The 14,807-nt window shown below is 48.6% G+C and overlaps 7 protein-coding genes and 1 non-coding gene across 8 annotated transcripts; 4 read left to right on the top strand and 4 right to left on the bottom strand.

Annotated features, from left to right (window-relative positions):
• Positions 1-533: 533 nt before the first annotated feature.
• On the top strand, positions 534-1,588 carry BDV37DRAFT_295553 (uncharacterized protein; the record flags this gene model as incomplete). The annotated part of the gene is made up of 2 exons (XM_032089919.1): positions 534-701; positions 764-1,588. The coding sequence occupies 2 exons, from the start codon at positions 534-536 to the stop codon at positions 1,586-1,588; spliced, it is 993 nt and encodes a 330-aa protein (XP_031939460.1).
• A 722-nt stretch (positions 1,589-2,310) lies between these two features.
• BDV37DRAFT_252932 (transcription factor domain-containing protein) lies at positions 2,311-5,172 on the top strand. Its single transcript, XM_032082499.1, has 3 exons — positions 2,311-2,566; positions 2,619-3,102; positions 3,154-5,172. Exons 1-3 carry the CDS (start codon positions 2,481-2,483, stop codon positions 4,828-4,830), a joined length of 2,247 nt encoding a protein of 748 aa, XP_031939459.1. The 5' UTR covers positions 2,311-2,480; the 3' UTR covers positions 4,831-5,172.
• Positions 5,155-5,979, bottom strand: BDV37DRAFT_252925 (RidA family protein). The gene has a single exon (XM_032082498.1). The coding sequence runs from the start codon at positions 5,881-5,883 to the stop codon at positions 5,428-5,430; it is 456 nt and encodes a 151-aa protein (XP_031939458.1). The 5' UTR covers positions 5,884-5,979; the 3' UTR covers positions 5,155-5,427.
• A 2,291-nt stretch (positions 5,980-8,270) lies between these two features.
• BDV37DRAFT_252924 (putative sulfate/molybdate transporter) lies at positions 8,271-10,260 on the top strand. Its single transcript, XM_032082497.1, has one exon. It carries the CDS (start codon positions 8,293-8,295, stop codon positions 9,607-9,609), a length of 1,317 nt encoding a protein of 438 aa, XP_031939457.1. The 5' UTR covers positions 8,271-8,292; the 3' UTR covers positions 9,610-10,260.
• On the bottom strand, positions 10,260-10,944 carry BDV37DRAFT_252923 (uncharacterized protein). The gene has a single exon (XM_032082496.1). The coding sequence runs from the start codon at positions 10,705-10,707 to the stop codon at positions 10,423-10,425; it is 285 nt and encodes a 94-aa protein (XP_031939456.1). The 5' UTR covers positions 10,708-10,944; the 3' UTR covers positions 10,260-10,422.
• A 478-nt stretch (positions 10,945-11,422) lies between these two features.
• On the bottom strand, positions 11,423-11,494 carry BDV37DRAFT_t150. The gene has a single exon. It is a non-coding gene; the product is annotated as a tRNA-Ala (tRNA).
• Positions 11,495-11,653: 159 nt separating this feature from the next.
• BDV37DRAFT_252922 (snoRNA-binding rRNA-processing protein UTP15) lies at positions 11,654-13,524 on the top strand. Its single transcript, XM_032082495.1, has one exon. It carries the CDS (start codon positions 11,784-11,786, stop codon positions 13,407-13,409), a length of 1,626 nt encoding a protein of 541 aa, XP_031939455.1. The 5' UTR covers positions 11,654-11,783; the 3' UTR covers positions 13,410-13,524.
• On the bottom strand, positions 13,525-14,782 carry BDV37DRAFT_252921 (phytanoyl-CoA dioxygenase family protein). The gene has a single exon (XM_032082494.1). The coding sequence runs from the start codon at positions 14,587-14,589 to the stop codon at positions 13,624-13,626; it is 966 nt and encodes a 321-aa protein (XP_031939454.1). The 5' UTR covers positions 14,590-14,782; the 3' UTR covers positions 13,525-13,623.
• Positions 14,783-14,807: the final 25 nt, after the last annotated feature.

The following is a 14,807-nucleotide window of genomic DNA, read 5'->3' as shown; positions in this document are numbered from 1 at the left end:
ACCTTGGCACTCCCTCGGGTATTTCTATAGCTCTGTTTAATGGGACTCCTTTCTCTGGATGTCGGGGGGGGGGGGTGGATGTCAAAGAATTACGAGCACCATGACTCATTTTTGATGACACCAAGGCCCATGCAAGTCAACTTGATGTTTGATTGTCCCTCATTCTTGTTCTTTGCGTCCAAACAGGATCGAAGATCTTACGCTTTCCGGATGCCGAAGTTGTTTGATACGTTTGTCTTAATCAGGCTGCAAACCTGGCAAATCCTGCAAACAGTTAACCTCATGTTCTGATTGGTCCTATCAATAGTTTTACTCATTAGGACTATGCAAACGCCCCACTCGTCAATGATTGTTGATAGATATCCTATAGTAGTACTATGGAGCTGAACAAGCATATAAGACTCCCACTGTATAACATCTTTCCAAATTATTCAAGGAGCTTCTAACCCAAGAACTAAGCTCGCTCAGATTTGGCGTTTAAATTTCCTCTTCGTACCCTGCAACCTTCATTCTACATCAAACATTATATTACCATGGCTAGTACCTCTATAGCATCTCACGAAAAGCTGGTCGAGTTTGACCTTGTCCAAACTCACTATAAGAAAGCGGGTAATCACGGCATTCGTGCAGATTTTATCATACCCCATGCAGAATGTACCGGGAAACGACCTGTCATTGTCAGGTTTCATGGGGGCGGTCTTGTAAGCTCAAAGCCCAACCTTGACTGGCACAATTAAACATTGGAGATAGCTGATTGAACAAGATAACTGGGGACTCACTGTCCATGGAATGGTTCCCTCAATGGCTCCTTGATCTGGCCAAGAAACATAATGCGGTGATTGCAACCACCAACTACCGTCTTCTTCCCGAAGCGACGAGTCTCGACATCTTTGAAGATGTCGAGGACTTCTGGACTTGGCTCCACTCCTCAGAGTCTGAAGAGCTATTGTCGTCATGTGTCAACCCGACAAAGCTAGATCTAGACCGTATCATTACAGCAGGCGAATCTGCGGGTGGTCTACTTAGCATATGCCTAGCTCTGGCTCATCCGGACCAGATCCGAGCGGCAACAGCAAGTTATCCGTGTCTCGATATGGCTTCGGCCCACTTCAGCACCCCAAATCCCGTGCCATTAACAAGTCCTCCTGTTCCTGAGTCGCTGATCGATGAGACTCTAGCTCAAATCAATCCTGGAGCCACTAGATCGTCCGCTTTTTTGCCCGACCGGCTGGATTTGATGCTTGCGGCAATTCACTACGGGCGCTTGACCCAATTATATGAGAGAGGATCTGAGAGCTCACGCCACCGAGATATGCGGTACCCGCTGGAAAAAGTAGGACGACCAGATGCTAAGATTCCTCGTGGTGGGATTGCTATCCTCCAAGGACTGCAAGATGACATCGTGCCTGCCGAAGGCAATCAGAGATTTACTGAGTTGGCACGCGAGGTCATGAAAGGAAAACCTGAGGCTGATAAGATCATCCTGACTTTACGAGAAGGTGCCCATGGATTTGACATCGCGACTCGGTTGGAAGAGGAATGGATGCAAAAACACCTGAAAGCGGCGGTTGATGCTTGGTTGGCGTAGAGGAAGGGCATGGGTGTACATACCTTAAAATAAGTATATACGCAGCAACTCTGGCTCCCTGTATATGATGTACCTAAGTCCCGCTAATATGTGAAGTGGGCAAAGAGCTTGTCAGGTGGTGATCGCCGTATTGTCCGCAAGCGAGTATAGATGCGATGGTTTTGTCCTTGGGAATATCATATCAGGATTTTAATTCAATATGTAGACTCCGTAGACCGAGAATTGTGTGCGAATGGCTGTTTCGATATGGTATGTAATGGGCAGCTGCTCTCAACTATGGTGCCTCAAGCCCCAGTTTGTTTTCCATCGCTGATAAGCCTAACCCATGATTGCCCACCCTGAAGCAGATGCAACTCGTACACCCAAAACCGACCTTAAGACCCTGACAAAGACATATTTAGGCTCCGAAAACCAACATGAATATCCTGAAGGGGGTTGGGCAGTCTGGGGAGTTGCCGTCGGGAATGCTTGGGTAATCTTGTGTGCGCTTGGCTACATTAACTCTAGGTGTATGTTAATCTCTGATACTATTATGTACCAGAGTGTACCGGGCCTATTACGAAACTCATCGGCTTCAAGATATGGCGGCAAGGTAAGACGTTGAAGCCTTGAAAGCGAGACTGTGTGACTATCTGACAATTTGAAATGAGTCATTATAGGAGCGGCACTGGCCTATATCATTACTAGTCTTTTTTATCAAAGAGCACTTAGGGTTCCGAAGGCTGACATTCAACAACTAGTGCTGAACAGGGTAAAGCCGAAGGTCACAGGACTCCACCCGTCATTAAAGCGTGTCTTTTACGTCTATTTCTCTGCCTTAAGCGACATCCACGTTAAGAACTCGACCACAGTGCTTCTCAGCTTCCCATCAATTGTGTTCTGTATCGCCTCTATGGCTACTACCACAGCCCCGCATTTTCAGCGAAAACGCCGACGCCCAGCACTTGCCTGTGAGCAATGTCGTCGTCGGAAAATCCGGTAAGTTAGCGTTGTTCCCTGACTCGTTTGGCATTCTCTCACTCGGCTCCAGCTGCGATAGAAACCACCCGTGTGCTAGCTGCAGGCGATCCGACCCTCGATCCTGTCATTATGTTGACCCTGATCGGAAAACTAATGTGGCACACGATCAGGTCATCGATTTGGCCCCCACGTCATTTTCGAGTGGCAATCCACCATTGGACTTACCCAACTGCCCTGAAGATGTCCAGTTCTCCGGGCTTCTCAATGTAGATGCCCTCCAATCCACGAGTTCCTCGTTGGCGAACCCGACAACCGTTCAACGTTCTAAGGTTTCCCACGTGCCTGAAGATTTGCAGGAAGGGTCGCTTGTTCAATCATTGACAGATCGAGTACGCCAGCTAGAAAAGAAGCTTGAAGAAGCCCTTGATTTACAACCACCGGATAGCTATCCAAATCAATCACCCATAAGAGTGCGCGAGCACAGTTCAATCAATGGAAGGTTCCTGAAGACGAGGTTCTTCGGGAACAGCCATCGATCTATATGTGAATATAGGGTACTGCTCTCTACCTTGTAAACTGGAATGGCATGGACTAAAGGTAAAAAGGTTCATGACATGCTTCATATGTTCTATCGAAAGGCTTCTGAGACCCCCGAGATACAAACTCTCTACGAGAGATGCAAGCAGCTCGCAAGAACGGCCAAATCACAGGAGATAATTCACCAGAAAATCTGCCCTGACCTGAGAGATTACATGCCACCGAAAGAGACATCTGACAGGCTTATCCAAGCGTACCTCCGTACCTTCGAATCTGTCTACCGCATCGTACATGTGCCATCATTCCTACGTGAATATGATCAGTACTGGAGAAGCCCTCAGGCAGCCAGCCCGGCGTTTATTATCATGACTTTACTAATGCTAGCGATTGGGAACTCTTTTTGCCAGTCGGGAGACCCAGATAAAGACCATGTTCCGCGCTCTACATCATCACAGTGGATATATACGGCACAAACGTGGCTCAGCTCTCCGTTCGAGAAATCGCGTCTCAATATCACTAGCCTTCAAACACACTGTCTCCTACTTTTGGCCCGCCAGACAAGTGACATCAGCAGTGACCTTGTCTGGATTTCAGCTGGTACTCTACTTCGAACAGCTATGCATATGGGCTTCCATATTGATCCACGTCACATTAAGGGGATTTCTTTCTTCGATGCACAGCTTAGACGAAGAATATGGAATACAATTCTTGAGATTGTTGTCCAGTCTAGTATGGATGCTGGAGGCATTCCTCTAATTCACTGTGATGACTACGACTGTGAGCCTCCGCTTAACCTTGACGATGCTCAGATGGAAGATCCCATTCCTATGGCAAAGCCTTTTGAAGACTTTACGGATACATCTCTGCAAATAGCTTTACAACGATCACTTCCTATTCGACTACAAATTGCACAGTTTTTGAACGACTTCCGCCGAGGCGCCTCGTATGACGAAGCTTTGCAGCTTAACAAAGGCCTTACCAATATATACCGCGAAAACTCAGCCCTATTTGACGCTTTTAAAAGTAGTGGAAAATCTCCTACTCTGTTCCAGTCAAACCTCTACGACTTGATGACGCAGCGCTTCCTGCTTGCTCTTCATGACCCCTTTGCGATAAAGGCAAAAGCTGACCCGACGTTGTATTACTCACATAAAGTAGCCCTTGAAATATCCATGCGTATTTTAGCACCATTCAGCAAGTCCGTACCGGAAGACCTTGACTATACCGCATTGCTGCTCACCGGCTCGCCATCCTTTCGGGACGTTCCTACCCAAGCTGCTGCTGTGGTTGCAGATGACATGATTGTCCGAATCAAGGAGAAGCCGATTACTACTTCAGTGTCAGCTCTCTATACGTCGTATCCTTTATCACACAGAGAATCCAAGCGTATTATCGAAGAGTTTACCTCCTGCATGTTGGCACGGGTCGAATCTGGTGAAACGAACATCAAAGGTTACCTGGTGTCTGCATGCTTTCTGGCCCAGATTGAGGCTATGGAACATAGCCGACCAATCGACGAAGCGTTGAGTAGAACTATGTTGTCGGTTCTTGAAACGTGCTCGAAGATACTGGAAGACAGGGTTGAGAAATCGAGTCTTTCACAGCCAGGGATAGGGTTGAATACAGCCACTAATGAAGAATCAACCCTGGCTGTATTTGATAACCAGTTAAACTGGTCTCTCGGTGATGATTTTGTAAGTTATCTGCATGTGCCTCGCCGGAAATGTGCATCTGAGGTTTGCTGATGAAATTCAGGATATGGAAATGGATATAGGCTCGTGGTTCCCTTCCCCTGTATTCAGCTGAGCTGGACTCGTGACAATATTGTGTAATTATCCTGGATACTACCGGTGAGGCCCACCTATTGATCTGGGTTGTTGATTATCATAGAGCGAGAATGTATACAAGCGCTGAGAGTGGGGCAGATAGATGTTATAGTTGTTTTGCATATAAGACGATAATTCTTTTGGCATTCTATAGTCTTCTAGGTTTTTCTTATTATGAGGGAACTGTGGAGATGATAGTCTATCTCAAATTCTAGGCAGAGACCGACTTCTGTTTTTCGATCTCTTCAAGCATGCTTACAAGATGGTGCCGATAAGATCGTATCTCTACTAATGTTTACGGGCCATATCATAGTATAGCTGATGTTCGAATCATAGGTCTTGGAGATATATACATGGAAACCGAAAGATTCTCTATCCGCACAGCCAGAAAATAGAATCGAGAGTCATCGAGTAACCAAACAACAAATGTTGCAGAGCCCTAGCCAGGCCATCCATGATTTGCGAAGGTAAAAAGAAAACAAGGCGATCTAGACTCCAGTCTATATCGATACTCGCTCACCATTCACAGATTGCCGTACACTTGATCTCCACCAACAACCGCGGATTGGGCAATTCCTTGACACCAATTGTGGTCCTCGCCGGCGCATCCTCGCGATTAGGCCACACTTTATTCCATTCTTCATTCATACCTTGATAGGAACCGGTCAAGTCCGTCAAGAACACCGTTGCATCGACCACATTCTTAATGCTCCCTTTGCCGTCTGTGGCGCCACGAATAACCGTGTCAATATTGCGGAGAACCGCCGCGGTCTGTTGACGAATATCCAGCGTCCATGTTCCATCCGCATGTTCAGTTACGCCGTCCCAGGTCCCATCGCCGCGGCGCGATGATGTGCCCGAGACATGGATGGTGCGCGAAGCGGGGTTGGTGGGGAGAATGCGTGCATGCGGGTAGTTGGCGAGGCCTTGGGCTTTTTCGGGTGGGAGGAAGAAGGCCGAACCGTTTGACATGTTGGTGATGATAATTATAAACTTGAATTTCCACTAGGAGTGTACTAAGGAGGGTTCAAAACTCTGGGGCAATGTGAAGATAGAGTAGTTGTTTTACGAATTACTCCAGAGTAGTGCTGCAGCTCTCTTTATAGTCTTCAGTTGATTTATATCCGTCGGATAAGGACCCGGTTCCGGGTCTGATCCGTGATTTGGGACCCCATGGGACGGCTTCATTGGGACTAGCCAGGCGGTTAATCGCATTAAACTTCCGATGGATTTATAATCTTGTAATCTGTCGACATTATCATTATTTTGGAAGTTATTCACACCATAAAAATATAACTGACCTATAAAACTAAGGAAGAGTTTATTTTAAACGGCCAAATATATTTATATAAGTTAGGCTATCATAGGATTTATATTAGGCTGAACAGTGGGCATGGTGGAATATCCTTAATCCTTCCTGTGCATCAATATAATAATCATGGCATCTTTCATGTATGCTTCGCTCACAGGTTTTAGAATTCTTCATATGTCCGTATGTGGCATCATTACGGATCGGACAGACTCTGTCTCTTAGCTGCCGGAAGAAATATTCCATTTCAACCAAATTGGACATAACTCTATTAAATGAATAAAATCTCGCTAGGAGACCCCTTTGCCGTATCTAAACCGATTCTTGTTCGTGATGTACTCGCTCAGTTCAGAGAACATGATTTCCCCTTTAAGGTTTCAAGTTGACAGTGATATAATGGATATGATGGTTCCTACCTCCGCCATCTATATAACCATTAGTATATTTCTTTCTTGCTGAGACGACAAATCAGATCAAACTCACAGGAGAGAACACCGCCAGTAGGAGCGCCATAGCTCCAGGTTGCATAGTCTCCATCAAACTGGGGCTCGTGCACAATAAAAACGGCTGGAGACAGAAGGTATCAGCTATTGGATCATAAAAGATCTGGGCAAGAACAAAAGAGCCACTCACAACCACTGGGGGGTAATAGAATCATTTTGGCAACGCCATTGATACATTTGTAACCAATTTTCCCCTCAAAATGTCCGCCCGCTCGCCTGTCGTAAAAAGATAGCTCCAAGGAAGGGGGAGGGCGTGAGGCACCCAAGCTCAGGAGCCTGGATCGATGTCGAGATCAACACGGATGTATCAACAAATGAAGATCAAATGCATTATTGAAACCTTGCTTTGTATTGATTACCCTTTATGGGGATATGCAGGGCGACCCCAGCGTACTTTGGTGATGCAGTAACCGAACGAATTGGGGCATAGCCAATATTTGCCAATGAGAAACTAGATATGTCTGCCAGAGGTATCAGATCAGATTCCTCAGAAGTGGATCTAGTGGGACATCTGAGATGTGATCTAACAATTTGGGAATCAAGGCAGCATGCACCGAGTAGGGATTGCAGTGTGAAGACACTGCCCAGAGCAAAGCAAAGCAATATAAATACGATCAAAGCCTATCCCAAGGAAAGTTATCATCTTCTACCTGACCCATTGTCATTTTTATTGAAGCCTTTGTGTCGAGAAGTCCAATATGAAGCCCTCTTTCACTCTTCTGTCTCTCTCCTTCATACTCCCAAGCGTCTTTGCGGCATGCAAAACAAATGAGAAATACTGCGGCGAAAACCTCAGAGACCAGCTGGGTAATCACCCTTCAACCAGCTGTTTATTCTTGCTTTCGCAGTAAAAAAAAGAAAATAATATACTTACAGATCGGGGATTTAATAGGTTACCGTGAGGGACAGATCATATCTGCGGCGCAAAAAAACACAAATCTACCAGCTGATGCCAGAAATGAGAGAACAGCAAACTGGGTAGACATCATATTCAACTGTGTTGATGGCGAAAATATTGAGGCGCTTGAATACTGTGACTCTGAGGACTTCAAAGTTTGTGAGCAAGCAAATACAGATGGGACTGGCGCCGAATGCAAGTCTGACGTGTGTAAGTTAAACCTTTTCATATGGGAATAATGATTTATACCTATACTAACTAATATTCTGGTTCAAGTTGGCTAAATTCAAAGAGAGATGGGTTTGGTTGAGATAAGTCCCAACGGTAGACAAGAACCCATGTGGAGGAAAGTTCGCGCTTTCTGTGGGCTAGCGGTAATTCTTTCAATACCTAAGTATTTGACTCTTCCGATCAATGTACTTCATCTTGGCATCTGGATAAAATAGTTTCATTGTAAAGGAACCTTTCTATAAAGCTGTAGCTAATCCCCGACTAACATGGGGTAGGGCACGAAGCTCACATGGCGCGGAAGAAATAATGCGGGGTGTTGTCCCATGACGCACTAGTCTGGCACGAACTACAGTTTCGTCTCTGATCTCTGACCGTCTTTTTCCACTTGAAGTATCCCTTCCTTAGCTGGCTTCCAGGAGTCAACAACAACCTTCGACACAATGACCGCCCAGACTTTTCGTCAGATCTCAACTCATAATCTCAAGACATTCCGCCGCAATTATGTGTCGGAGATTTCGGGATCGCTCGGCGATCTCGGAACCTTTCTCCCCATCGCCATAGCTCTGGCCATCAACGGTACCGTCTCGCTATCCAGCACCCTCATCTTCTCGGGGCTCTTCAATATTTTGACCGGTCTGTTCTTCGGCATCCCACTTCCTGTGCAGCCTATGAAAGCAATTGCCGCTGTAGCAATCGCCAGATCCTTCAACAATGGCACCATTGCCGCCGCCGGAATCTTCGTCGGCGCGTGTATTTTAATTTTCAGCGTCACTGGCCTTCTTCACTGGTTCGCAGACGTAATTCCTATCCCCGTCATCAAGGGTATCCAGGTCGGGGCTGGCTTATCCCTCGTCATCGCATCTTGCGGGAATATCCTGTCGTCCCTTGGATGGGTCGGGCCGTCATGGGCGGATAACCGGATCTGGGCCATCGCGGCGTTCGTCTTCCTCATCATTACCAATGTCTACCGCAAGGTGCCCTATGCGCTAGTAGTTTTCCTCCTTGGTATCCTCTTTGCCATCATCCGCAGTGCACTGGTAGCCGACTTGCCGTCTCTCACGTTCTGGCATCCTTATACCGTCGTCCCCACTCCCGAACAGTGGTCCGTGGGTGCTCTTGATGCAGGTGTCGGGCAGATTCCGCTCACGACGCTGAACTCCATCGTTGCCGTCGTGCATCTTGCGGGCGACTTGATCCCGAATGTACGTACGCCTTCAGTCACGTCTATCGGGCTCAGCGTTGCCGCAATGAACCTGATAGGCTGTTGGTTCGGCGCCATGCCTGTTTGTCACGGTTCTGGCGGGCTGGCAGCCCAGTACCGATTCGGGGCTCGGTCTGGCTCCAGCGTGATCTTCCTGGGCTTCCTGAAGCTGGTAATTGGTATCTTTTTCGGTGAAAGTCTGGTGGGCCTGTTGAAACGGTTCCCTTCGGCGCTGTTGGGGGTGATGGTGATTGCTGCAGGACTGGAGCTGGTCAGCGTGGGAGAGAGTCTCAATACCACGGGGGCCCGGGACATCATGAAGGCCAATTTCGGAATTTTGGGTGATGCCAGACAAGATATTGCGCCGATGCTCAGTGATGCAGACCGCAAGAGACGATGGACGGTCATGATGGTCACCGTGGGGCTGCTGGTTGGGTTTAAGAATGATGCGATTGGATTCCTGGCTGGTATTTTGTGCCACGTCGGCTATGAGCTGCCTGGTCTCTGGGAAAAAGTACGAAATCGGTGGAACGAGGGTCGGGTCAGATTACCATGATCGCCTGCTTGACGATTTTAAACAATGACGCTGTTTATGACTGCATACGAAGCTTACTACTGAATATTTCTTGTCTTCGACACAACTTTCTACGCCGTTTTTAGCCAATGATATATATATCCGGGATGCTTTGTTATTTGCTCGAGAATCGATTTCCACTTGGGGCTGGGAGAAGGCGAAAGCTTAATTATAATGGAGCTGGCATTATGGCTTCGCGAGGGGATTCGCAGATCGAACAAGTGATTCAAAGCCATGGGAACTAACCACGGAGATCCTCGGCTTGACAATAGTCATTGGAACGAGAAGCATTAGCTATTAATCTCCACCGCTCTGCCTGAAATTTCGGCAAATGAAACATGCCGAACGAGAAGACAACTGTTGTACAGAGAAGGAATGCGTTGACGCGTCTCTTACCTTGGTCACTTTTGTATGATGCATGATGAAGGGTCACTGATAATGCATCACCAAGATTCCTCATACTGATCAACATTGATTGCGAGTTAAATATGTATTTAGCGTGAGAAGTTTTATTGGCTTGCTAGAGAGTTACAGTATAACTAGTTGAACATGAAAGAATTTCTAATTCTTTACATGATCAAATCCTCTATTCCCACTTACTAAAAGTATAGTAAGACAGTGGCTAGATATGTTTAACAATGACATTGAAGATCCATTTGCCTAAACACAAGACATACACATCGTTAAATAGATTAACCGGTCATTTTATAAAGACCCGACGAGTTTCTCCCCAGGACACTCAGTTTAATCTCCTGTCAAATAGGATTAGACCATCACACCCGAATAGCCCAACCCCTAATCATAAGATTCCCCGCCCTCCTCATCCAAATCCGTGATGCGGCGCACTCCCCCAGCTGAAGAGTCATCAGCCGTCAATTGCCGACCGGATTGATCATAGCGTTTCTCATCCACGATAGCCGGTTCGCCGAGATCTTGACGGTAAGTGCGAACAGTTGTGGTTCCATCCGGCTCGGTCTGCGAGTACGTAGCATAGCGCTGACCGGTAGCGGTGGTGCCGTCGTCAGTGCTACTCGACGAACTGTAGAAATAGGACGAAGAGCTGGAGTAGGACTCGGACATTTTGAGTAGAGATTTGACTTTCAAGGATATATGTGTTTTGCTTGTAATTGTACTAGATGTGATTTTTCTTAATGATGATGTATGTAGTTTCCCTCTAGTTATAACCCCTTTGGTTCTGACGGATGCGCTGTCTCTATATATAAGAACGTGTGGCGATAGATGATATCATAGCAACATCAGTTGGTATACAATCTCCACCTATGAAACAAACCAGGGGGTATATTTTCCAGATGGGTTATAATGTACTGCAATTCAGGTCTTCGGATATGACCTTCAAACAAAGAACGGCCTTGGTGACGTTATGTCTCGTGTTTTTTTGTGGAGGTCTTTGGGCTGACGTGATTGTTCTAGAAGGTTGAATGGGTTTCTCGAGTCTACTGTGTGCGGATTTCCGTGGTTCAGTGTGGTTTACTGTGGGACCATAGTTTTATAACCATGAGAGTGCTATATTCTTTGCTGAAGTCCAGTGGTCAGCTATATATATTGATCACAGTGTTGGTACCGGTTGTCGTAAGTGTACATTAAGGGTCTGCGCCCATTGCTAGGTTTGTTGTATGTTGTTATTGTAGGTTGGCAGGATAGGACCTAGTTGTTAAACCTGCCGAGACATGATGGAAGTTCTTGAACAAGACTCTTGGACTGTGAAGGGCTCAAGAAGGGCAAAAGAGAAATGATGGATGCAAGTATGGTCAGAAAGAGCAAAAGCAAAAAAAGATGGAGATGCGGGGAATTGAACCCCGGACCTTTCACATGCTAAGCGAACATTATACCACTAAACCACATCCCCAATTTGATGAAAGAGGAGGGTATTTTATGTTATATAATCCAGTATCTAGTGGTAAGATAAGTTACACACTAGCGTATTGCTTATCCAATCGGGACCGATAGAACTTTTCCCGATGCGATTTTATCAGAAATTCTTCCAGACCAGCACAAAAATTCCAATCAACGCCCTGCCGCGCCAACGCAGCTGGTGGATGAGCTGTATTTTGTTGTATCACGTTTGTCAGCTCTTACAGTCAACTACTATTGCAGCAATCTCCGAGAATTAATCATAATACACACCTATCGCAGCCATGGCTGCCCCCGTCGTCCCTCTCCAACAGGTCAAGCTGCCGGCGCTGCCCTCGACTCGCTTGACACCAGAGCAACAATATTGGAAGACATTTAAGAACCCTCTGCTGATCCCCTCGCCCGCCAATGGCCCCGTCAACCTAATCACACAGCCTTCCGCTCCGTCGTCCGCCTCCGCCTTCCCATCTCTCACCCAGCCTCCCGATGTCTTCACCGTGACCACCGGTGCTCGAGTCCAGATCTATTCTATTCGCACCCGGAAACTCCTTCGCACCGTCACTCGCTTCGATGACACCGTACGCGGCACAGACGTTCGCCCCGATGGTCGTGTGCTTGTTGCTGGTGACGACACTGGTGCGGTCCAGGTGTTCGATGTGACCTCGCGCGCGATCTTGAAGACATGGAGAGAGCACAAGCAGCCCGTCTGGGTGAGCAAGTTCTCACCCAGCGACCCGACCTCTCTTTTCACGGCTAGCGACGACCGCACCGTGCGACTCTGGGACCTTCCGAGCGAAAACAGCGTAAAGACCTTTGTGGGACACACTGATTATGTGCGCAGCGGTGCATTCATGCCGGGGTCGCTGGCGTCTTCCGGACTGCTGGTGTCAGGTAGTTACGATCGGACTGTGCGCCTGTGGGATCCGCGTGTGGAGAGCCGGTCTGCGATGACCTTCAAGATGGCCGCCCCGATTGAGAGCGTCCTGCCTATGCCGGCGGGTACGACGGTGCTTGCGGCGGCAGATAACAAGATCGCTGTGCTGGATATCGTGGCTGGAAAGCCGCTCCATATGATCCAAAGTCACCAGAAGACCGTCACAGCGCTAGCATTGGCTTCGAATGGTGAGAGACTGCTGAGTGGTGCTTTGGACGGCCACATGAAGGTGTTCGAGACCACTGGATGGAACATGGTCTCCGGATCCAAGTACCCCTCGCCCATTCTTTCGCTCCGCGCCATTACCTCCGGACCCGCACAGGAAGATAAGCACATCGCAGTTGGTATGCAGTCCGGTCTGTTGTCGATCAAAACTCGTCTTTCTGGCCAGCAGAAGATTAAGGAAAAAGAGCGGAGGAAGGAAATGCAGGCGTTGCTGGAAGGCAAGTTGGAAGAACATGACCGTAAAGTGGCCAAGCAAAAGAAGCTCCGGGGCTCTGGCTGGGAGAAGCGTTTCCGTGGTCGTGATTTCATTGGCGAGGGCGTGGACATTGTCATCGAAGGCCAGGATCGCAAACGGAAGAAGGAACAGACCTGGGAGCACGACCTTCGCAAGGCCCGCTATTCCGCCGCCCTGGACCAAGTGCTGGCTTCGGGCGATAAGACCGCACAACTTACTCTGCTGACCGCACTTCGTCACCGGTCTGCTCTCCGCGCATCGTTACAAAACCGCGACGAGGTGACCCTGCAGCCGGTGCTGCAGTGGGTGTACAAGAGCATCAGTGAGCCTCGCCTGGTGAAGCTGAGCGTCGAGGTGGCCATGAACGTCCTCGACATCTATTCAGGAAACTTGGGCCAATCAGCAACGATTGACAAGCTGGTTGACCGGCTGCACCGACGCGTGCGAGACGAAGTGGAAATGGCTCATCAAGCGTGCCAGACAAAGGGCATGCTGGATATGTTGAAGGCGGCCTAATCGAGCCCCCGCTGCACTGGAATTGGAATAAAATAAAAGCAGATGTTTGACTAGATTTGTTGCATTACTGGATACCTGGTTGGAGTTCGGGGTTTGGGATCGCCCAACTGTATCATGGCAATATAGATGTAACTAGCGCAATTGATGATATTGACGTCCATCACATAAAGCTGCATACAAACACAGACCCAACCAACCCGTAACGATCGATCAATCATTGATACAACTTCGAAAATCCCTGCCCATCCTCGGGGGGCTGCAACCAATTCCTCTCATCATACTTCCACCCATCCGCACCCTCAATAACATGAAACGTATACGCAAACCGACTCCGATCACTAGTGTTCTTCTCACTCTTATGCAAAACATTGCCATGAATCAACACCAGCGACCCAGCCTTCACCTCCAAAACCTCCACATCCTCCTCCTTGGGCCCCTCCCCCTCCACTACCTCTTCCTCCATGCCCCTCGGCAACCCAGGCCCATCATCCTCCACAAACTCCGTCCCCACCACCACTCCCTCATCATTCGACCTCCTCACAAACCTCCGCCGCACCTTCCCCCCAGCCCTCCCGCGATGCGAACCGGGATACATCCCGAGCGTCGCATTCCCAGGCCCAGCATCCTGCAACGCAAACCACCACCCCACCGCCGACGGCGGATCCGTATACAGAAACTCCGAGTCCCGATGCGGCGGCACCGCGCCCCCAATCCCCGGCTGCTTGCATATCACCATACTCTGCAGCACGCGGGGGTCCTTGAACCCCAACGACCGCGCGATCGCTGCGTTGCGCTCCGACAGCGACACGGCCCGGAACGGCGCCGACAGACTGTGCAGCGAGTGTCCGATCTTGTTCACCGCTTGCTGTTTCGGCTTCAGGAGGGCGGGTTTGCCGGTGGCTGGGTCGGGGGATGCGGAGAAGGCGTCGGGCTCGAAGAAGAAGCGGATTTTGTCGCCCGACGTCAGGAAGTAGTCGTCGCCGACGTGCGGTTTGTTATCGTCGAGGTCGTCGCCGGTCGTGAATTGCGTCAGCGGGTGCGTGTCCAGTGGGAAGGTGTCGAGCAGGTGCTGCGTTTCTGTGAGGAGGGAGCTGATCTCGGAGGGCGTTAGGTGGTCGGGGAGGACTAGGTAGCCTTTTTCTTGGAAGGAGGCTAGTTGGGTTGGAGTGAGTCCTTCCATTGTGGTCTTTCTTTCTCTCTCTCTTGGTGTTCTTTTTGTTTGTTTGTGCTAGGGGTTGTTGGTGTTGTTGTTTGCGAGTGTGGGTTGGTTTTAGTGGTGTGGTTTGATCCAATGCGGGGAACGCTTTTATTTTGTTGGCGGGTCTTATCGGCTTATCGCGGCCTCGGAGCTTGCCGAGCTCCAGGTACGCTCCGTGATAAGGGTTCTTATAGACCAAA

The sequence above is a fragment of the Aspergillus pseudonomiae genome, assembly GCF_009193645.1.
Source record: "Aspergillus pseudonomiae strain CBS 119388 unplaced genomic scaffold BDV37scaffold_54, whole genome shotgun sequence".
Classification (NCBI taxonomy): Eukaryota; Fungi; Ascomycota; class Eurotiomycetes; order Eurotiales; family Aspergillaceae; genus Aspergillus; species Aspergillus pseudonomiae.
The sequence above is the reverse complement of the archived record's forward strand: the minus strand, read 5'-3'. Positions and strand labels throughout refer to the sequence as shown.

Excerpts from the sequence above, each read along its gene's own strand:
- BDV37DRAFT_252932 (XM_032082499.1), top strand. The coding sequence starts at position 2,481 with ATGGCTACTACCACAGCCCCGCATTTTCAGCGAAAACGCCGACGCCCA. Across the intron at positions 2,567-2,618 it reads TGTCGTCGTCGGAAAATCCG|CTGCGATAGAAACCACCCGT; the intron begins GTAAGTTAGCGT and ends ACTCGGCTCCAG. Across the intron at positions 3,103-3,153 it reads GATCTATATGTGAATATAGG|GTTCATGACATGCTTCATAT; the intron begins GTACTGCTCTCT and ends AAAGGTAAAAAG.
- BDV37DRAFT_252925 (XM_032082498.1), bottom strand. The coding sequence starts at position 5,883 with ATGTCAAACGGTTCGGCCTTCTTCCTCCCACCCGAAAAAGCCCAAGGC.
- BDV37DRAFT_252924 (XM_032082497.1), top strand. The coding sequence starts at position 8,293 with ATGACCGCCCAGACTTTTCGTCAGATCTCAACTCATAATCTCAAGACA.
- BDV37DRAFT_252923 (XM_032082496.1), bottom strand. The coding sequence starts at position 10,707 with ATGTCCGAGTCCTACTCCAGCTCTTCGTCCTATTTCTACAGTTCGTCG.
- BDV37DRAFT_252922 (XM_032082495.1), top strand. The coding sequence starts at position 11,784 with ATGGCTGCCCCCGTCGTCCCTCTCCAACAGGTCAAGCTGCCGGCGCTG.
- BDV37DRAFT_252921 (XM_032082494.1), bottom strand. The coding sequence starts at position 14,589 with ATGGAAGGACTCACTCCAACCCAACTAGCCTCCTTCCAAGAAAAAGGC.